The 24,005-nt window shown below is 38.1% G+C and overlaps 1 protein-coding gene across 1 annotated transcript in view; it reads right to left on the reverse strand.

Moving 5' to 3' along the window:
- Positions 1-2,709: 2,709 nt before the first annotated feature.
- The window catches only part of PCNX (pecanex homolog (Drosophila)), a 79,324-nt gene continuing 58,028 nt past the window's right edge, over positions 2,710-24,005 (reverse strand). Inside the window, 17 exon segments of the mRNA XM_010007666.1 lie at positions 2,710-3,439; positions 7,566-7,706; positions 8,192-8,214; positions 8,217-8,256; positions 9,105-9,541; positions 10,610-10,851; positions 12,494-12,768; positions 13,136-13,366; positions 14,260-14,410; positions 15,273-15,373; positions 18,589-18,819; positions 19,726-19,979; positions 20,409-20,624; positions 21,503-21,561; positions 22,483-22,612; positions 23,223-23,331; positions 23,722-23,899. Of these exon segments, the coding sequence (XP_010005968.1) occupies positions 3,299-3,439; positions 7,566-7,706; positions 8,192-8,214; positions 8,217-8,256; positions 9,105-9,541; positions 10,610-10,851; positions 12,494-12,768; positions 13,136-13,366; positions 14,260-14,410; positions 15,273-15,373; positions 18,589-18,819; positions 19,726-19,979; positions 20,409-20,624; positions 21,503-21,561; positions 22,483-22,612; positions 23,223-23,331; positions 23,722-23,899 (2,959 nt within the window). The 3' untranslated portion in view covers positions 2,710-3,298.

Consider the following 24,005-nt stretch of genomic DNA (forward strand, 5'->3'; position numbering starts at 1 on the left):
CTGTAATTGGGTGTTTGTTTTAGGGAGCAGCAAGTCCTTAGGTATGTACACATAGTTACCACCTTTAAATAAATCTGAGAGAAACCAAACAGATTGGGATCTACCTGGAAGCCAAAACAGCTGGACTTAACTGGAATGTTCTTATGGTAAAATATCACAAAATGCAAGTGGGCCAAGTTATATGAGTTTTCTTGAAAGCTTTCTGAGCTTTCATGAAAAAAAATCCACTCTATGCTGAGCTCAATCTGGATTCACAGGAATAATTTGAAAATACCCATCTTTTCCTTACTCACAACAGGAGAAAAATATTATGCATCAAGACAAAGACCAAAGATGAAATTACCTCCATCTAAAACAGGCTTCCATGGACAGATCTATCCTGAGGGGAGTCAGAAGAAAACAGACACTGTTTCTACTGTGCAAGTGACAAAACCAAGATGCAAACTTTGCACGAAACAACATACAATCATATATGAATCTCAAAAGTTCAGAATGCAGGAAAACTTCAAGTAAGTTAACTTTCCAAAGCCTTTATGGAAGAGTGACATTTCAGCTAGGCAGCTTCTGTTGAGCAGATCTGGAGTAGTTCTAACCATTATGTGAATGGCTTCACAACATGTATTTGCTGAGTACCTGAAAGAAGGTATTAACCCCTCAACCAGCCACATCAAAATCCATCTTCTGAAGGCAACACACCAAGAACCTTAAGATTAAAAAATAAATAGAAAGATCCATCGATTCTCTCTGCCCCTCAAAAAGAGCCTGTTTTCCCCTATCTGATGTTTGCTGATGTAATCCCAGGCAATTACATATTCTCTAGAATATTTTAACAAGCCATTAATTCCTACCATGTCTATTACCAGCAATGGACATTGTCATTATCTTGCCCTGAAGAAAGTGAAAGAGATTGTTCAGAGCCAGGGTTAACGTAGTAAAAGTTGCTTCAGTCAAGTTTTAAAAAAACCCATGTATTTTGTTTTTCAGTCATTTGTTTACCTCAAGGCTTCATTACTAGAATAAAAAAAAATAAAACAAAAAACAAACCTCGTGCAACTAATATCAAATGGGGCCTATTTTAAAACAAATTCCTCTTTCTAAAATGAAGGAATATTCCTAGTGATAAAAGAAACCCTGCAGTTACCAGAAAGACACAGAATAAGACCTTAACTAAAACACCTTCAATTCAAAATATACACATTTTCTTCATTCCTGACAGCAATATTACCAGGCTGCTGAAGAAGGTTCATCTACTGTACTACATTTTCAGATATGCAGGAGATGAATTTAACTACACTACAATGCCCACATATGATAAACTACACGAAACAGCAAAATTATTTCAATGGTGGCAGATCCAGAACTGTGCATTTATACCAAGATTAAGTGGGACTGCATATCCATAAGCAAACAGTAATATGCAACTGTAAGATGCACAGTACTTTGAGTACAAGTTTGCATAGTATGTGATGTAAGCAAGGTCTCAGTGTAATTCACTGGGACCAGTATCTAGAATTGACTAGCTACCAGACACACAGACTTACCCTTTCATGCCTAGATGCTATACAGCAACTTCAGTTGAAATACCAATGTTTCTTAGGTAGCTGTTTCTTCCTTTGATTTTTCCCTCATCCAATATAATTTCACTCTTGCATTAGATGCATAACAGACAAGTTTTCTCTGATGTCAGAGAATTGTAACTGTAATTACAATAACCTCTGCCGTATATCAAAAGTCCCTTCTGGTTACATTACATAGAAAGAAGTAGAGGTGACTGGGAAGAAGATGGCTGCTCCCAAAAGCTAGGACCATGTGCAGTTTCCCCACAGAGTCCTACATAAGTACAGGTCAGAAACAGGAAACAATCACAACAGGTACATTTTTTTCTTATGGATTAAGAGAAGTGAGTCATAGGAACTGCAAGTCAAGAACAAACCAGTTTCCCTCTCACACTCTCATGATAGTTCTGAGTTACTTGTTTCCCTGAATACACACTTAAAAAAAATACAATAAAACTAGGATATGTAACACATGAATAATTCAACTTCACAGTTATAAATACTCAAATTACACTTACATAGAATATATAATCACAGAAAATAAAATTCAAGTCATAGAAAAGAATGAAGACTAAAGGGAAAGAAAAGGCAAGGTGGTAAAAGTGATACAAGTTTAGGGCTGTGCCTTCTATAAAAGCTCGTTAAAAGCTGAAGTCAAGTTTTTGTTGTTTTGTTTTTTTGGGGTTTTGTTGCTGTTTTTTCCTTTTAAATCGGATGGAATTTAAAAAAACTTTCAAGCATCCATGAAGCAATCATGGACCTCCACCTCTCCCTACAAAACTGAAACAACTGTCTCTACCAGAAAAGAGCCAATGAAACAACATAATGAGCTCTGGGTGTAAAGAAGCAAAGTAGCTGTGGCTAGCTAAGGGAGGACGGATGAAAGGTAGTAAGTACACTGGGGTCCACTTTAAAGCTACACGTGTTGTACAGATTTGAGGTACCACTGCCACCACAATACAGTCTGATGCAGTACAGGGATACTCAGGTGCTTTTCTATGTATTTGTTATTTTGCCTTTTATTGTGAAGAGGATGCAGCAAATGCACTTGTATGAAATACAGAACATAGAACCAAACCCATGGCACAGCCCTTACCATCAACATATATATGGAGAGGGAGGGGATTAATCCCAAAGGCAATTTAAATAATGGTTTTTTATATACTTATATTTATATATATAAATAAATGTTCTCAGCAATCTCAGGGTTGTTTTTAGTGCATTGCTGTAAAAAAATTAGTGCAGTTCTCATTAATGTTTAGCTCATAAGGAATAAGAATCTATACATCTGTTCAGTCTCTTCTTGCCACACCTGAAACCTTTACACTGTTTCACCAAACTGAAGGTTTGTAGTCAATTTCTTTAAAATAAGGTGGATGAATTCCACGCATTCTGTGACAAGACATGGCATTTTTTGGCAAAACAATTAGAAAAATATGAGGTGCTCTGATCTTAGAACTGAAAAGTTTGTCGATTTAAAGCATTACGCAATGCATAAACAAAATTTATAAACAAAAAGATATGTCTCAACAAATCTATCCTTCATGCAAATGTTTCTTCAGCAGCTAACAACTTAAAAAATTTCATACATTTTTTTATTTGGGGAAAGGGACTTAGACAAATCTGTGTTTCAAGTCCTTTCCTATAACTGGGCTGAAGTTTCATGTCCTAGGAGCTGCTGCTTCTGGACCCTTCTCTCTTCTGAACAGTTGGAGAAGGGAAAGTTTCAGTCTCAAAGAGATTTACACTTCAGCCCCAAGTTCGAGAACTCCAGTTTCAACAACAGCAACATATTTATCTTCGATTTGAACAAGCAGGATGGTTTTATCTATATGGGACCGACTACTTGGATCTCTGCTGCAAGGCACCCAGCGGTGAATCACCTGGGGGGAAAAGAAAAGTATAATAAAATATAAGTCCCATAGGAAGTGCTGCCATATCAAAGCTGTGGCTGATAATTCAATAACCTTACAGGGCAAAAGGAACAATGTGACAGCATACCCACAGATAAAGTAATGATTGAAGTCTTGCTGGAAGGGCCTGCAGCTCACCTGAGAACAGCCAGCCTTTGATTTGAAAGCTTTGCAAAACAAGCAACTTCACCCAAATCAGAACCAGTCATGCAAAATGAGTAACAATTGAAAAAAGTGTACACCTACCTATTTGGGATATTTAGATGCTCTAGCTATAGTAGTCTTAAAACACCTCAGTGTTGTGCAGCACACAATAGCATGGAACTGTAGGAGTTTCCTATGGTCTCCTTTAAGTCATATCCCTTGCCCTGATTTTTTTTCCTTACTCACTGTAAATTTAAGGTTGATGGTTTAAATTACTTTATTCAAAGATAATTGTAAATGAAAAAATCATACAAAGAGGATGGGTTTCAGAAACAGTGCCACAAACTACCGTCCCATGATGTCTTGGATCTACGGAATTCGGGTACTTTGATCTGCTGCTTCCAAGGATCTTGCCTGATACAGACCACGAGAAGGTCCTTTTCCCATATATGCCCTTGTATGACCAACTCTCTGCTCAGCTGCCTCCATAAAAATACACCCTTAACTTCTGAGTGCCCCAAAAGAAACACAGGGATGCTCCAGTAAAAGTTTCAAGTGTTGTCAGCTCCACAGAAACAGAATTATCTCAGTTTTGCCAGTTGTGGGAAAAGAACCTTACATTCAAGACAAGGTAAGGTAAAATGCAAATAGAATCAACATCTGCAAAATCCAGGACAATACTGTTTTCAAGAGTTCTAAAGATACAAAGGACAGAAAACCACAAGTAACCTAGACCTTCCAAGAACAAAGCCAAGAGACACCCTTAATCCTCACTATACCCAGCTGACAGCTGTAAATTTCTCTAACATTGGGTGAAGGAGATTCAGCTTTGTCCACTGTGTGACATCTACGCTGCATCCAGAGGGAAGACATTTCAGCCAGGGAAGCATGTTATCTTTAGTTCTCCTTTATTTGATGCAACAGCATGATATTCAAGGTGTCTGTTCCACGTCTGATTTCATAAGTTTGTTCAAAGAAACTTTATGTATGGAGTAAGGCCAAGAATATTCTATGCTCAGAGTTCACTGGAAAATATTTTGTCTAAGTACTACAGCCTTGTTGCCCAACTTCAAAAACTGGTGCATTAGAGATAGCTAAGGGCAGACTCCTAAGGCATCAGTATTGTGGCTCCTTAAAATAATGTGTATAAGCAGAAGTTGTACAGACTATAACTCACTGCAACCATCCCCCCACATCCAGTTTTACCATCTGTTCTATCATGACTGGCATAGAATGAACTTGCTGGGAGCACACAGCTCATGACGGCTATATGGGCTGAGTAAAACTCTGTGTATTTTATATATGTATTTGTATTAATATTAGCTTTTTATAATCATTTTACTAAATCAGTTTCCATTTCAACCCACAGGTCTCCTTTCCTATTCCTGATTCACCTCGAGTGTACAGGGGTCACTAGGTGATAGAACAGCCAACTAAACAAAGATGTGGAAAGATAATGCAGAGTGTATCTTAACCTCAAAGTCCTGGAAAAAGTAATTAGAATAAAAAAAGATGGCTACATTTCATTTCCCTGGAGCAAACCTATAATGTCATTCTGTATTAGATATACTGTACTGTATGCTCTGCAAAATCATAGAATAGTTTAGGTGTGGAAAGGACCTTAGATCCTCTCATTCCTGGCCCCCTCCATAGGCAGGGACACCTCCCACTAGATCAGGTTGCTCAGGGCCCCATCCAACCTGGCCTTGAACACTTCCAGGGAGGGAGCAGCCACAGCTTCCCTGGGCAGCCTGTTCCAGTGTCTCATCACCTTCACAGTAAAGAATGTCTAACCTAAAGCTCTTTCAGCTTTAAACCATTCCCCCTTTTCCTATCACTATACACCTTTGTAAGAGGCCATTTCCAGCTTTCCTGTTGGAAAAGCAAAAGTTAGGAAAATAAAAGTTTTTTTTAAAGTTAGAAAAAAGTTTTTTTCTATGTAGTAATAAAGTTTTGGACAACTGAGATGATAAAGTGCTCAGAAATTCACTATAATATCACCCTTAGATGACTATTAACTATGGGTCATACCATTAGAATCAGGTCTAACACAACCTACTCTCTACTCATCACAACAGTAAAATAGATTTTGATACTTCCTACAGTTCAAGAAAAGAGATACAGAACACACCCTCCCCCCCTGTCGATTGCAGTGACTCCTAAACTTTTTTCCAAATTCAGTTTCTGAATCCCTACCCTGTATCTCCATGCACAAACCCCAGGAACAATGTGGTTGTCTCCTTTCGGCCATTTTCACCATTCTCTTTCAATCCTTTCTTAGTTTACTTCTACTTTTGACTAGTTCTTCCTTCCCCTTGATAAGCAACAGAAAAATCTATATGCCATTCAAAATGTGACCGTAATGGTTGGTACATCAGTAGTACCACGACATACATTTTTCTGAAGCTGAACTTCATACCAAGAGCACTGACATAATGCTGTGGCTGGTAAACTGCTTGATGAGGAGCATCTCAACAGGTAAGAATAATTTCCGCCTGTTTGCAGAAAGGACCACAACCACAGGACGGTAAAGGGAAGACTGTCCTAAGAGCTGATGATGATCCTAGCATGTTTAACCACAGGCAGCTGAAGCAGGCAGTGAAAAATATGTAATCAAGTTACATCCCCACCTCCTAATCACACATAGGATAATCTGGTACTTTTGTTCTTTCTTCTAAAAAAACCTGCCAGTATGCTGTACCAAAAATAGATGAGAAGTATTCAGAACAGTAGTTTATCCTGACCTTCAAATCCTCTTGATTTAATCTTTCTGTAACATCCATCACTGTACATGTCAGCATGCTGCAGTTTGCAAAACACACTCACGAAATCCTGAAAAACAAACTGTCCAGTGATACCAGGCAACAGGACATGTTTCGATATAACCCCTTACAAGCACCATCCTTAGGATATTCTTGATCTACCATGGCTAACAAGGGAATTCCAAAAGTATTCCAAAACCCAACATGACTATGAACCTTTTCAACAGAGTTCCACTCCAAGGTGTTACCTACAAACCCTGCTATTTTAAGAGAATGCAAAATCCAATTCCTGAATCCAATTAATAAACATCTCCAATTGAGGTAAGCAGTCAGTCAAAGCAAATTCTTATAAATGGTCAGACTGACATAATAAAAATGAAAATACAGTCATATAGCTGAACCAATGCAGATACAATCTCAGTGATTCTCCTCTTTTACTATTTATCACTCAAAGAATAGTCACTGGAGCATCTCTTATAGATGGCAAGATCTTAAAAAAAAGTACGCCTCAGTAAAAACCAAAAAGCCTCAAAGAAGGAGCTGGGTTTTTTTCCTCCTAAAGAGAGCCTAAATTGGGAGATAAGTTTTCTGACTAATGCAATGAACTTGTATAAAATGTGATTATGCCATAACCAGGGAAAAGGGAGTTGGACTTTCAAGTCCTAGGCTGCCACAAGCTTTTGTTATAGCAGATTCCCTTCTTAAAGGAAACATCTATTATGTACCTACTACATAATACAGAGACATCTAAGACAATCTTTCCTGGTTCTGTTTTCATTAGCATAATTTAAGAATACTGTTAACCATTCAGTGAAGGACTCATTGGTAAACTGACCTTCCCTCTTTGCTCAAGGATTGACAGTTTAAGGAAAGGAAAATGAAGGCTGGATGAATGAGCTCAATGCCTGAGAGTTCAGGACAAGAGCTGGAAGAAGGCAAGGAGGGAGAGGTGGCTGACAACACTGAAATCATCATTGTGCATCTTTTGGATACAGGTGCAGAAATATCCCTCTGCTTCAAATTAAGATTCTAGACCTAGGCCTGCTCTTCCAGTAGCACTGACCTGGAGGACAGCTTCTGATCCAACTCACTACTACATATGTCTTTGGCCTTAACTTCTTGGTGACTGCCAGAGAATCAAGACACTGCCTTTTTAAAAATTAGCTTGTCAACTTCCAAGCAAAACTTACATGGCCTTCCATGCCTTCCTGAGGACTCCAGTCTTTCCAGCTGTTTCTTCCAGCTTTTAGCCGTATCACCTCATCTGGCCACTGCAGCTCTTTCCTTTTTGACACGTTGATCCCTTCCAGTACTTGACTGGGATCCATTAACTATAAGTAGGAATTGAGTTTTGACTGTTAGTTCAGCCAAAATTAAAAAGAAACTATTAATAAACTGTAACCTTTTCCACACTGACAGCAAACTGACTTAAACACACAGAAACTGACTTCTAACCACTTTCGATGTTGGAAACTCAAGCTTCCAGGTAGAAAAGAGCCTGAGTAGCACAGGATTTGGAAACAAGACTGTGGCTTCAGACACAGCTGACAATACACCAGTTCACTGCTGCCTGCAGCAGCAGCTCTGGTTCACTTCCCCATGCCTTCTTTCAACTGTTACACTGGCTCATGGCAGGGCCTGAGGAGCTGGCACAATGTAAGCACTGGCAGCACATGGTCTGGTAGAAGGGAAGAGTTAAGTGATGATGACCTGGCAAAACTAGCTCCTCACTTCTTACAGAGTATCTTAAGAAATATGGTCTTGGAGAATTTACTGTTAGGCTGAAGAACTACTTGCATGGTTAGTTGAGACCCACCCTGTGTTTTGAAGTAAACTGGACTGCCACAGGGGCCGCAGGAGAAAACTCCCCAAAACTTCTTCCTATTTAAGAACAAAGCGAACTGCATAATGTCCACTATCCAAGGGCATGTGCCAGCTTTGCTTGCATACTCCTCACACAAAGGACTTAAGCACTTCCATAAAAGGGCCCTTGACTGCAAACAAAAGCTACTAAGCACAGACCTGCAAAATTAGTTAGCTTTGTCCACTATGATGCAGAACTACTCTAAAAAAAAGCTGGTATCAGCAATGACATCATATTTGTTATGATCTATCTATTCACTACACTTCTTGATGTTTCCCACTAACATATTGCCAGACACGTATGTGGGACTAATAAAAGCTAGAAGGGCAAGAATGTAAATTTCTGGATTTTCACAAAACAAGTAAGGCTGCCACGAATACTTGGCCAATGGTGTGCTGCTCAGTAAAGCCAGATTTGTGGCAATAAGCAAAGAATAAACACATATGAAAATCAATAAATACATATGAAAGTGAAAGTGAGTATTTTTACACTTACTTTTGTGGAAAATCTACTGTGTTTAGAAGAAAAAAAGCTAGTTGCTTTCTACCCTGCAAATGAAGCTGTTTAGCTTTACATAAATAAAGCCAAACTAAGTATGAAGTGAAACTGAGTTCAGCTGACATTCTCAAGGCTGTACTATAGCAAAACTATAACGTAAACACAGATGTCTAAGCATGCAGGAAGGCTGGTTGTCCAGAAAACCTCTTCCTCAATTAGTTCTCCCAAATGTAACTGCACAATAGTTGTATACCAAGACATTCCAGATTGTGCGTGTATTTAACAGCAGTGATTGCAACAACATACAAGGTAACATGAACAAAAGCACATGGAAGCACAGGTTAACTTGTTCTTCTGGACTATTCACCTGGATTCTGTAAATAACGTCATCCTTTTTGGCTTGCATTTGATTTGCAGGGCTTGCATTACCAACTGACTGAGTTTCAGCTGCGTTACTCCCCCCTTCTGTCCCTAGCAAGCCCACAAGGGCATGCTGTTTACAGGCTGGGATGCTTTGGCTGGAGCTGCTAGAAGAGGGCAGTCCATGCTGTGCGCTGACCCCAGTCTGGCCAGTAGGTTCCATTTGGTTCACCATAGATAGGCGGGACTGGATGGAGGATGGGAGGTTCCGAAGGGAGATCTGACTGGTGGAGGAGCGGCGGCAAGGCACGAAGCCTGCTGTGGATGTGCGAAGAGATGAGTGACGGCTGCCGTAGCAGTAAGATGAATGGCTGGCTACTGAGGCACGGGCAGGGGAATGTCTGACAAGGCTTGACTGCACAGAGTGTGAGCTGTGACTGGTGCCTAAAAGTAAAAGATACTGAATCAGGAGAGTTTGACAAAGCCTCCCACACACAGATTTCCACCCCACAAACGTTTAAGTGCTTAGATACAAAACTGATGGGTTTAATCAACAGCTGCTGAAACAGCTGTATTGCAGAAGGTATGTTATGTTTCATATAGCACAGCATTTGAATACATTCCATTCATCTTGTCTTCGAATCTCATATTCTGTTCAATCCACAATCCCTGCAAGACAAGTAGCTTGAGAAACACTTCAGCCTTGCTCTTCCCACATGAACCATTTGTTTCTTAATATTAACACTTAACCATCCTATACCTAAGGTATTAAGGTAGGTAGAGACATCCATGTTTCAAAGTACTAAATATTCTTTCTTAATAAGCTTTGACTCGATGTTCAAAGATTGAGTCAGAAAATTTATCACAGCAAGAGCAGTTTTCAAACAAATTCAGAAAAATGTAATGCACTTAGAAATGAAAAACAGAAATTGCTGTTTATAATAATTGGTTAATTGCTTTTCCTATACTAAGTACTTGTAGATACCTCTCCACAGCTGACAGACCTACTTATGTTGTGTAAAAAAACCCAATCATTTGACTACATACACTGTTATATTCTTTTTGAGTAAAGGCAGTGTTTGGAAAGCTTTTTCTCAGCTTTACTAACTACAGATCACTATGGACAGTTGGATAGGATTCAGCTAAAACACTACGGAAATAGAGAATCCATTCCACTATATAAATAAGAAATATAAAGACATTAGTAAAAAAAAAAATCTCAAGTTTACCATTTATAGACAATACACCAGAAAAAATCGAATCCGTAGATATTTGTGTGTTATTAAAAATTTAAACTGTTTTGCCAGCTTAACTATAACCTCATTGCTTAAACATGTTTCAGAACCTTGCATTGCATAGAACAGCACTGTAGTTTGAGATGAATCCAGAAGGTATTAATACTACATAATCAAGCAATTTTTGTTTCCTTTTAATTTAAGGCCTGATCCAAGGAGCTGGAAGGCCAGTTCTGACTACAGGATTATACTTGTGTAAAACTGTTGGTTTATTTACCCAGAGTGGAGGGATGAGCGGGTGGATGAGCTGCAGGAAGAGTTGTGGGATGAGCTGACACAGGAGGGTGCTGTACTGCTCCAGGTCCCTGCCCTGTAGTTGCATTCCCTCCTCCTTGCGACATGCTGCTCTGTGACTCATTGATAGTTGCATTGTTACTTGTGCAAGAAGCTCCACCTCCAGCATCTGAGTCTTCAATGTTTCCACCACTATTGCAGCCAGCTCCACAACCTTTCCTTAATCTGAAAACAATGCAATTGACACATTAAATCAGGCCTCCCACTAAAGAGGATTCTAAGAAATGCCTTATGATAACAAATGAAAGGCTTTCCTCAGCACAATCCATAGCATTCCCTAAAATCAGATAAAACTAACCTTTATTTCCTCAGAATATGCTTTGCAAGTATAAATACTGCTTTCTAAAAGACTGTAATTCTCTTCATGACAGCAATTCAGTAACAGTTATGATAAAACGGCTTTAGAAAAATCAAGCCATTTCTGAAGTGCAAAAAAGTGATAAAATTTTAAATATAACATGCTGGTAGAACATCCTGGTTATTTGGGAACAATTTAGTAACATCTATACTCCTTATCACACCAGTTGTGTGTATTTTTACACTGCAAAATCTTTCTTTATTCAGATGAGCAAAACAGTAATGCTTGTTCAGGTTTTTAAGGTTTTTTTTAATATATTTGGCTTCCTTTTACCTTCAATAATGTACTCAGTTGTTTGAAGCACATATTGAATTATTTGAATTACAAATTCTCATGTGAATTTTGAACATTCAGAGAGTAGGTTAACCAACATTTTCCAGGGTACATACAGGCTTTTCATCACATTTTGTGTGTCCACCTGAGGTTTATTAATGCAAACAACACAGAACAATCCTCCTCCCTTCAATTCCTGCTTTTTATTACTCTTCTACACTGAGAACTCCTTTCCAATTTGATTTGCCCCTGGGATCCAGAACCTCGAGCATACACTGCTTGGATGCAAATACTGTTGTGTGTCATCCTTTCACCAGTTATTCTATTCATGTGTCAGCCAAGCAGACAGCAAGAGAAGACAAACACCAGACTGTAGGTAAGTGTGGCATATTCTGGGGTGAAGCAGCATGTTCTGTTTTGATGTGCTGTAGATACCTATGTGTAGGTACGACCACCAGAACAGCTACAGGGCAGCACCAGCTCCTGGAACTGGTAAGGACTGGGATGCACATTCTCAATGTCCCACACAGCTGCCACTGTTGCTTTTGCACCCACAGTCATAGGGGCCAGAAGTGCAGAAGAAGTGCTCATGGCCTATAAAACATGGCACAGCAAGAGTCTGTACTGGGTTACCAAGGGGCCATGTAAAAGGAGAATTACATTACACATCCAGTTACTTGTTCTGGCTCTGACACAGAGGGTGTCTATAAGCAATCATGAAATTCTGAACAACAGCTACATCTGTTACAATCTATGATCACTCCCTAAACAACACTAAAATTGGCACTTTCATACAAAATATAGATACCCTACCAAATAGTCCTGCTTCTCTAAAGAGGGTATTACAGACAGCAAAAGTGACAGTACTGAAAAAAACCCCAGAATTTGCCTTGCCTCTTCTTATCAAACCTGACATAGAACTGAAGTCGTTCTTGCATCTAGACCTTGCCCTGTTTTTTTCTGAGCTCTCTTTTACATAGTTTGTGACATATTGTGAAAATTAATCCTGCACCAAAGCAGTTGCCATACGCTACAGATACGCCTGAAGTGCCAAGGCTTACTTATTTTTATGTGGCTGATTATTATAAACTATACTGTGTTGGGCATCTATGAAGCTAGTTAATGGAGTAAGAGAGCATGAACACATACTAATGAGAACTCATTTACTCAGCTCACCTGTGCCATGTAGACACTATGAAGTTCCTGATGTTTCCTAAACTGATTGCTCCCCCGAGAATCTCCTTAAGCTGTTCGTGACTATCTGAATAGGAAGTAGTCAAAGGTGAGACATAGATGGGATATCCAATTGGCTGGTCACAAGAGGAGTTGATCATGTTCCTAAGAGCTTGTTTTGCATTTTGTATGCTGCCTCTTTCTGGATTACGATTACGCAGGAAGACAAGCTCCTGTTGTTGTCCTGCCCACAGGCCACGCACACACTCCTTATTGACCTGCAAAAGCCAAGTAAAAAGACGGTGTCAGAAAGTGAAACGAGAATGTGTGATGACTGCTTTCCTATACCTAGGCCTTGTATGTAACACTGCACTGCAGAACTGTAAGGATTCATATTCGCTTCTTTAAAAGGCTGAACTTATGGACACACACTGCAACAGTGAGAATAAAGCAAATCTAAGAACAGAATGAAAAATAAGATATATCAAGTCAGTAACTGATTTTCTGATTAAATATTTCCACTATACGCAAAGCAGCAGCCCTGGCAATGACAGATCAGTAACAAAAAAGTAATTACTTGAAGTAGCAGTTTGATATAGTTATTAAAATATACCACAAAACACTGCCATGTGGTGGAACGTTTACCTTAATGACTCTAAAACTGAGATAGCGCTTGTTCAGCATAATGATTTTATACTCATTGGTGCCATCATCCATCACATGGCGCAGAGCCAGGAGAGAGGGAGAATTGGAAAGAACTGCACTCCGCCAAGCAGGGTCCCCTTCGTGTGCTATAACTAGATTTTCTTCATGAGTTGTTATAGCTTCATAAAGGACAGAAGGATCATCATATTCATCTGGAGAAGTGAAGTGATCCTGTTTCCAAGAACACATATTCAGTAAGATATTTTTAAAATTTCAGATGTAACTATGTATAAAAACCAAACACTTCACACCTCAAAATCTTGAGAAGCTCCCTGCACTGCACAAAGGTAGACATAAAAAATATCATGTACCTACTAAAGAATATTGTTAAAGCTTATTTTCCAGCAGATTAGTTCTGTTTGCTTGTGTTTGCTTCCTTTTTTAACTTAAAACCAAAATTATTGGAAGGACCTGCTTCCTATTGATTTAACTACATTTCTACTTGAATTTTACACCAGATTTATATATGTGATGGACAGAATCTGAGATTGTTCATCTTCATCCCTACTTCACTATGAAGACCCCAGTTTTGGCTTATTGAAAAGCAACCTTCTCATTCTCACCTGAAACCTTACTGACAGCACCAGTGAGCAATCTCTAATGTCTGTTATTGCAAGACTTCAAAGAAAAAATAAGACAAACAACCCCCACTGGACAGCTGGAGAGGCTGTGCAGCTTTGAATGGCATGATGACCTTTTAAGCAAATTACATGTATGGGGGGAGGGAAAAGGAGAGGGAAAACATTAGAGATTGTTCATACAGGGATTATCTTTAGATGGACATGAAAAAGTGCCTGACATATTCTCTGATTTACACTTGATATAATTTTCAAGCACTGAGTATAAATGGCTTTCCCCTTTCCTCTGTATCACCTTCCAGATGAGCTACAACAAAACAAAGGACAAGACATGATACACTGTCATTTTCAGATGTCTACATCTAACACATGCCCTTTGACTATCTTTCAATTTTTCCTTCTCTTGGTTGCTTATTTATAAAAGAAAAAAAAAAATAAATGAAAAGAACTGGACATGTTCCTGAAGAGATTCCTGTGATCTCTCACCTGATGTAGCTTAAGTGACATTCGTATTCCAGGAACCACCACTTTCCTCAACAATTCCATGTCAGCAAAGATCCATTCATCTCTAATCGAAGATATACGGAAGTCACCCTTAAATAGGGCATGCAAGCCATACAAGAAGGACTCCAGGTTACTGTTGAGGGGGAAAAAAACAGCTCAAATATTAACAGAAATACAAACATACTGACAATTATCATGGACAAGAGCAGAAAATACTAAGCTGTACAGAAAGGCACACAATTCTTCTCTATAAAGAACACTTACAGAGTAAGAAGGGGAAAACAGAAGATAAGGATGTGCATGTAAGCAAAGATTGGATGCTAAATGTCTGTGTTTGCTGAACAGGTAATGGGTAAACCATAAATGCAACAGACTATTTGCATGGACTAAAGTACAAAGGAACACTGTGAGGATTGCCCGATTACTCTGAAGATTTTTGAAGATAAAATTTTTCAGGGAATATAACAACACAATTGACCAATTAAGGAGGATATGTAGCTTCAGCTGCGCATGCTTTAGTACAGAATAAAAATCCTGACAACAGGATTGACAACAGGATGACAACGATCCAGGCATCTTTTTGTTTTACTAAGCTAACTTAAGAGTGAAAAATCAAATATGCTCTGATCACTCTTGAGACTGCGCATCTGCAAGACCTCCAGAACAATTCAACAGTTTCCATTAAAGTGAAGTGAAACAGGTTTTACAGCTGACAGCCAGCTAACCAATAGCTTCCACATCTAAATATGCCTCTTTTTTATTTTCTTTTTAAACCACCACCTTGTGTTTCCTGATACATACAACTATATTGAAACATACAAGTGAGCTTTACGTTGGCTTTCTGAAGTTGAGGATATGAGTCTGGAAGAAAGAGACTGCTATCTGACAAGTTGACATGAAATACCTTCCTTTTATGAAGAGATGCTCATCTAGTACCTAATCTAGAGACACTGAGGGATTCTGAGGAAGCAAAACTTACAACTAGTTTTTATTACCTGGACATATGATGTGAAGCTGTTCCCAATGCTCTCCGCCCTAGAACACACAGTCCATAACACAATGACACCAGGGGTGAGTCTTTACTTGAATCCAGTGGCTTGTAGTAACAAAAGAAAAAAGGAATAGTCAAGTGAATGAAGTAAAGAAACTGTCACAGAAAAATGTTCTGCCAGAAGGAGTGAAGAGACCCAAACATATACAAAGGCACCCAAACTACAGTGTACATACATACCTACCACACCAGTTGCTCTTACCCAGACTTTCAACAGGAATTCCTTTTTAAAAGCTTTGCAAGTATGTAGAGCACTTGTAAAGGCAATTTATTTCATTCATAAAGTGGATTGTCACTTACTGGTTAGGAGTATATAATTCTGAAATAACTGAAAACTTCCCTGGACTACAGCTTTATTCAGGGAAAATATGCCCTCAGCTCAAAGTTTGTAGTAGCTGTAAAGAATGTCCTAGATAACAGTATCATTAAATTAAGTGCTTAAACCTGATTTTAAATACCTACAGAAAATCAAGATCATGACTTGGAGGTAAACAATTTTTTTTTGCCTGTGGTTTGTCAGTTGACTGCAGAACGCTTTACATCTTACACCTGTTAAAATGGGCTTCTAATTAACCAAAGGAAAACTAAACTCTGAAGTCTAAGATCCTTATTTAAACACAAATTCCAATTATACTCCTGTCCCTTTGATCTCAAATAAATTTCTACTTATTCTCAAAGGCAACACTGCTTTGAGAAGACCACATACAGTTATTTTATAAACAGTAAGAAGTCAAGGCTTTGCTCTACAAGCATAGTGATTTTTTCATATAAAAGGTGAAAGGATTAGGAAAGAGAAAAGGGCTGAATATGGAATAATCCTACCTGAAGTGAGCCTAAAAGAAAGCTGAAGAGGGACTTTATGGAAGGGCATATAGTGATAGGATCGGGGGTAATGGTTTTAAACTGGAAGAGGGTAGATTTACGTTAGACACTACGAAGAAATTACTTTCTGTGAGGGTGGCGAGAGACTGTACAGGTTGCTCAGGAAAGCTGTGGCTGCTCCCTCCTTGGAAGTGTTCAAGGCCAGGTTGGATGGGGCTTTGAGCAACCTGGTCTCATGGGAGGTGTCCCTGCCCATGGTATGAGGGGTTGAAACTAGATGATCTCTAAGGTCCTTTCCAATTCAAACCATTCTATGATTCTATAACTGACAGTGGTCCAACAGCATGGTATAAGAAAGAAGCACTCAGTCTTTTCAAGTCTGCAACAGGTATTTGGGTTTTTGAGGTTTTTGTTTGGGTTGCTGATTTTTTTTTTAAGTTAGTGTTGATTTGTTATCACTGGCATCTATGCACAAAACATAAATTCTATAAACATACCCAAAGATACAACTGATTCACTTAAGTTCATAAATGAAAATTAAATAGGCTAAATCATACACCACTTACAGAATTTATTTAAAATCACATCTCATGAGCAGAAGATCAAAACACGTAAACTATATATTAGTATTCCAATTATAACTTTTTATTTTAAAAATCAGTATCGAACCAGACTGCAAGTCACACCAACAGGGACAAGAAGACCAATCCAGAATAGTGAATGGCTTTCTTCACATGATCATACTCACCTTTTCTCTTCGAGAGCAGCAATATTCTATCCAGTTCAAATATATCATACAGAAGCTCTCTCTTGAGATCCCTGCTAGACGCTGGTCATAATCCTCATCAATATTGGGGTTAAATGTTGGGTCTACATCAACATAATTGCGGTCTGTGCAGAACCGCAGTCCTTCCTGCATTGTCTCATTAGCTAACCATTCCTCTAGCTTGGGGGATGTTGTGACATAATAGATGATTCCCTGAAACAATAGTAGTTAAAAATATGAGTCAGTATTGCAACAAGAGTCTCAATTGTTCCAACTTATCTCCATTATTTTCCTGGTAATAAACAAAACTGATACACAGTAGTATTTATTTATCTCATAGGTCCAACAAATTTGCACAGGTTTGTATACAGACATTTTTCAAAGACTGTCAAGGTTTCTGAAGCATGTGCTGAAGGAATAAGGGAAGGAAAAATGAACAGGACTCACTAGTTTTGCAGAAAAACAAGAAAATACATATGAATTTTAATCTTGCTAACATGAAGGCTTGGATACTCATTTCCAAAAATTCAAATGCTAAATAAAAAACAAGACATCTTAACACCCTTGTGTTTGGCAGAAAAGACCCAAACCAACACAACTTGTGTGTGTATTAAGTAGTATCTTGGAAATATTTCAATCTGATGTTTTTCAGCTCTCTGAAAGAGGTCAGCTTATGAAAGATCTCAATTAGTCCTCTTACAACTGCAGGGCTTTTTTTAAATTAAAAAAAAACCAACAAAACCACAGAGAAGACAGGTTTGGACTGCTTTTCATCATCAAAGGAGCTTGGCTGTCTCCAAGAGAAACACACTATTAATTTAGCTTTTCATTTACAGCACAGCTAATAAATTTGGGTAACGGCTTTCAATATAAAAGGTGAAAGGATTAGGAAAGAGAAAAGGGCTGAATATGGAATAATCCTACCTGAAGTGAGCCTAAAAGAAAGCTGAAGAGGGACTTTATGGAAGGGCATATAGTGATAGGATCGGGGGTAATGGTTTTAAACTGGAAGAGGGTAGATTTACGTTAGACACTACGAAGAAATTACTTTCTGTGAGGGTGGCGAGAGACTGTACAGGTTGCTCAGGAAAGCTGTGGCTGCTCCCTCCTTGGAAGTGTTCAAGGCCAGGTTGGATGGGGCTTTGAGCAACCTGGTCTCATGGGAGGTGTCCCTGCCCATGGTATGAGGGGTTGAAACTAGATGATCTCTAAGGTCCTTTCCAATTCAAACCATTCTATGATTCTATAACTGACAGTGGTCCAACAGCATGGTATAAGAAAGAAGCACTCAGTCTTTTCAAGTCTGCAACAGGTATTTGGGTTTTTGAGGTTTTTGTTTGGGTTGCTGATTTTTTTTTTAAGTTAGTGTTGATTTGTTATCACTGGCATCTATGCACAAAACATAAATTCTATAAACATACCCAAAGATACAACTGATTCACTTAAGTTCATAAATGAAAATTAAATAGGCTAAATCATACACCACTTACAGAATTTATTTAAAATCACATCTCATGAGCAGAAGATCAAAACACGTAAACTATATATTAGTATTCCAATTATAACTTTTTATTTTAAAAATCAGTATCGAACCAGACTGCAAGTCACACCAACAGGGACAAGAAGACCAATCCAGAATAGTGAATGGCTTTCTTCACATGATCATACTCACCTTTTCTCTTCGAGAGCAGCAATATTCTATCCAGTTCAAATATATCATACAGAAGCTCTCTCTTGAGATCCCTGCTAGACGCTGGTCATAATCCTCATCAATATTGGGGTTAAATGTTGGGTCTACATCAACATAATTGCGGTCTGTGCAGAACCGCAGTCCTTCCTGCATTGTCTCATTAGCTAACCATTCCTCTAGCTTGGGGGATGTTGTGACATAATAGATGATTCCCTGAAACAATAGTAGTTAAAAATATGAGTCAGTATTGCAACAAGAGTCTCAATTGTTCCAACTTATCTCCATTATTTTCCTGGTAATAAACAAAACTGATACACAGTAGCATTTATTTATCTCATAGGTCCAACAAATTTGCACAGGTTTGTATACAGACATTTTTCAAAGACTGTCAAGGTTTCTGAAGCATGTGCTGAAGGAATAAGGGAAGGAAAAATGAACAGGACTCACTAGTTTTGCAGAAAAACAAGAAAATACATATGAATTTTAATCTTGCTAACATGAAGGCTTGGATACTCATTTCCAAAAATTCAAATGCTAAATAAAAAACAAGACATCTTAACACCCTTGTGTTTGGCAGAAAAGACCCAAACCAACACAACTTGTGTGTGTATTAAGTAGTATCTTGGAAATATTTCAATCTGATGTTTTTCAGCTCTCTGAAAGAGGTCAGCTTATGAAAGATCTCAATTAGTCCTCTTACAACTGCAGGGCTTTTTTTAAATTAAAAAAAAACCAACAAAACCACAGAGAAGACAGGTTTGGACTGCTTTTCATCATCAAAGGAGCTTGGCTGTCTCCAAGAGAAACACACTATTAATTTAGCTTTTCATTTACAGCACAGCTAATAAATTTGGGTAACGGCTTTCAAGTTTCTACTCCAGCTTCAGCTAGAAAGAATCCTCTCTCTGTTCTAGATTACAGGATCACTGTCCTGCTCACCTACCAGAGAATCAAGTAATCAACAGTATGTCTTCCTTTGATGAAGGTGTTCACATATCTGTAATTTGTATCATATTCTATGACTGTGATACGAAGACATGACATGTTCAAGATGTTAAGCAGTTCCCAGATGTATTCCAGTCTCCCTTCCCCCGAGTGCTGTACTGAACTGAATCATACCTTCACATAGTATGTAGTGAGAATTTTTCGGAGATCAAAGACTTGAAGCATGGAAGCTGCACTGTTGTCAGTGATGCTATAACCCTCCAGAACATACTTTGTCACAAGCACTTCCCAAGCCAGCCAACGCTGCCCAAAGGCAGCATTAAAGGAAAGCATGTGAGGAAGGTGGCCTGGTTCACAACAACAAAAACCTTCATCTTCCTCTACACCTTCTGTGATGGCCTCTACTTCTCGCTGCTGGCAGTAAGTTCCTTAGGAGAAAACAGCAAAGACAAAAAAGGTTAAATACTTTATTTGATTGCTTTAATGTAGACTTGTGTTTAGAAGCATTTAAAATCCAACTAATCTCTAATTACGTTTCTGTAACACCAAGTGAACTATCTGTCAATGAACACTAAAGGTCTGGACAGCTTAGTGCATGACTCTAGGAACACATTTTATTTAGGTCTCTCTAAGAACCAATTATGATAGCCATGTTGCACTAAAACAGAAAGAGGGACTTAGGATCAACTCTGCTAGAACAAGCTAGTTTTCCTCACAAGTGATGGGGGCACAAAGAAGCCCTGCAGTCCAGTTTCAAAGCAATTAATGAACAGGATGGAACTGAAAATAATTTAAAAGTTTCCAAAGCATAAGTCCACTTTTTAGTACAGCAAGTCAAGGAAGTGTAATTCACTCACCTCTGAATTCAAGCCCCCTCAGCTGGAAGGTGACCAAGCCATTTCCTATCTCTATAAGGTGTACTAGTGCATTGAGGTAGTCAGAGGCTAGGATGAAGCAGTCCCCAGTACTATAGTTTCCCCACCGACCCAACAACAAGTCTCCGCATAGGCTGTGCTGAAGGGAGCGGGTTAAATGTTCATAGAAGATTGAATTCAGGTTGTTATCATCTGAACCTGCAGAAAGATTCAATTTGGGTTATTATCTAAATCTGCAGAAAAATGTCAAGCTTGAATGTCAATTATCACACACTGAATCCTACACTTTTCTTAACAGCAATGTTGTTTCAAGATTGTTCTCCACTCTCCACCCTTAAAAAAGGGACAACTACTCCAAAGGAATGCTAAGTGACATGTAGTATTCTTTGATCAATGGTTTTCCCTTCTTACTTACTCCTCCATTTTCCAAATTATTTCCTCAGCTCCACTCATGGATCTTCCATCAATCTATTCCACACAATAAAGTGCAAAAGCACAGAGGTATCTCAGTAATGACTGCTGTGCTGGTCATCACCATGACACTGAGACAGCTTCAAATAATATTTTGGTTTTTAATTACTTAGGAAGAACAAACTAAAAAACAGCTCATACTATGATTATAAATAAAGTAGTAAAGCAGATACATAAAGGAAAAGGGGAAAAAAGAAAAACTTATAGGAGATACTAGCAAATAAAGCAACAGAGAGAACACACAGGAGAAAACAACAGTAGACAGAACAGAAAGTTGGGCAGGGTTGAAGAAGATCAGAGGGCAAATTGATCATGAACCCTACAAAAATACTTTAAAAAGCCATTTACCTTTTTTTTTAAAAAATCCCCCTATCCAAAAAAGAAACAAAACCCAACACCCCCCCCCCCAAATGAAACAAAAACCCCATACCCAAAAAAAAACAAAACCCAAACCCCCCCCCCCCCAAATGAAACAAAAACCCCATACACAAAAAAAGAAACAAAAACCCCATACACAAAAAAAGAAACAAAAACCCCATACACACACAAAAAAAACCCCAGCAAATTAAAAATCCCCACCAAAAAAATCAATCAGACTAAGATACCTGGATTTCGATCAAGCTGCGAAGCCAGTCTTGTGTTTGAATGATCCACACGCTTTGTACTGAAAATAATAAAACAAAGCATGCTTAACACAATTTATTACTCTAAGAAAATCTAAGGGAAGAAACTACTACCACAATAAAAACTGTAAAAAATAGTACCATTGAAATAGTTTCAATAAGTTATTTTGAAGTAATTTTATATGCAAATTTGCTGTTGTTCTCATATGGAAAATCATTTTCTGCCTATAACAGCATTATGATCCAACACCCAATAATAACTGCTCACAGTGGGTAGCCATAGAATAATCTTTAGCTTTAGATGTAAGTGTATATATTTACTTAGATAGATAACATAAAGCTTTAGATGTGACAAACTTATAAACAATTACATCAGCACAGCTAACATTTCAGTAGACATCATTAAAAGGGCAGTTTTCAGAAAGTCATGATTTTGTTGGCTGAAGCTACAATCTTCACTCTTCAATTTAAGACTTGGAACATTGTATTTAAACTGTCCCAGTGCTAGAAGGGAAAAAAAACAATAGAGCAATGAAATGAAAAGTTATCTATCCATAAATACCAGAACTATCTGCTCTTCCTGTGCTATGCTGTTTTTCTAACATTTCATTGGGCTGATATCTCCATCAACAATACTGGATTTCAGAGGAATAAAACAGGGACATATAATCTGACATGACAAAACTTCTACTATATATCCTATCCTGATCAAAAAAAGATTTAAAGGTTTTTGACATTTGAGTTTAGCCAATTTTATCTTGGAAATGAGCAATAATGGACATGGGTCAAATACCATTATGAACTGCCCCGATTTAATTGAAAACTTTCAGTGCTATAAACCTAGCTTTCTTGCGGAAAAAAACAGTATTTTAAAAATCCGGTTAAAACCCCAAACCAACACATATAGTCAAAATTGCATTATTAAAAACAATGACAAACTTTTAAAGTCTTATTTCACTTACTTGTAGTCTCTTTCCCAGAATTTGACAGGCCTGGCATATGAAGTGATGAATATTGCACTTCCCAGAAAAGGATTCAGTGGAGTAGAGAAGAAAGCTGACACAGCTGCTTGAACAAACAACATTGCAGAATCTATAGAATAACAGAATTAAGGAAAGCGAAGCAGTAACTACTTTTTTCAAGCTTCCATGATAGCACCCGAAATCAGGCAGCAACATAATTAAGAGCAAAAAAAGATCTTTTAGGAATTTTTATGCAGAACAGTATCTTTACAGTATATCCAGCAGTAAGTGGATTATTTTTGTTTTTAAAAACAGAAATAGGTGAAAAATTGGCACTAGACATGGTGGTCATTCACTTTCCTAAAATTCTACAGAAAATATTAACACAACACTCCACTCAAACCAGTCTACAGAAGCTTAAAATGCAAAACTCAAGAGCTAAAGCCATACTTAGTGATTTTTTAAAATAGGAATCAATGTCAGAAGAAAAGCTGTGTCATTTTCAGAATGAAGTATTTCCTGCTCCATGGTTCTTTTATGTAGAATTCTATTCCTGCTCTGCCACTGTATAATTTGTAGGGTTGTAGCAAGGCAGAAATTATGCAGTTTTTCACAAATACTCACTAGACAAACCTGCTCATTCAGTAGATTCAGCCCATAATACCCAATCCATTACAATGCAATATTGAGAAGTTATTAATACACAACTTCAGGAGAAAGTTTGCATTTTCAAAGGATACGTGGCACAGCAAAGGGCTGGGCAAAAGCATGGAAGGCAGATCCCCAGGTGATCTGCCAGGGAGCAATGTAGGTATATACAAATCTCAATTTATAAAAGAGTTCCCAAAGCTACAGAGAAAAAAAAAAAAAAAAGAAAAATTTAGTGATTTGGCTGAGAATCAATGTGCTTTGTAGTACACAAACATGCTGAGGAATTTACTGGTCACCCTGACGTTCTTACTGGTCTGCCAGAAGCTTTGAAACTTACCAAAAGGATGTAATAATAAAGCAAGTAACATAACATGTACTTCATTTTTCTACTAACAGAAACTCATGAGATGCTTAAAAAGTTACATGTGTTTTCCCAAGCAAATCTAAGTGCTTTGGGAAGGAGAAGTCTGAAGATATCTTATAGCATATTAATTGCAGTACCCATAGGACTGATGATTACCTATCAGTTAGGACTACCCATTATCCCTTCTGGATGACTGAAACACCTAGAAACAGAGTTAAAGTTACCTTGCTGAAGAGTATGGACATGAAGAAGAGATCTAGCAGCATGGTCTCAGTAAAACTTTTGTAATCAAAAGTAAAGAAGAGCACTGTGAAAATAACAGTGACATACTGGCACGTTGGGCTACTGAATGATGAACGCAGTAACTTCAAGCCAGCTATTGTGATCATTAAAGCACCCAACCTGTATAAGAAATTCACACAAAACAGTTACTTATTTGCTTTCTGAAAGGCGTTTGAAGATCATCTAAATTGTTGTTGTCATGCAATGCCAATCACTTTAAACTTAA

This window comes from Chaetura pelagica, unplaced genomic scaffold, assembly GCF_000747805.2.
Source record: "Chaetura pelagica isolate M959 unplaced genomic scaffold, ChaPel_1.0 scaffold70, whole genome shotgun sequence".
Classification (NCBI taxonomy): domain Eukaryota; kingdom Metazoa; phylum Chordata; class Aves; order Apodiformes; family Apodidae; genus Chaetura; species Chaetura pelagica.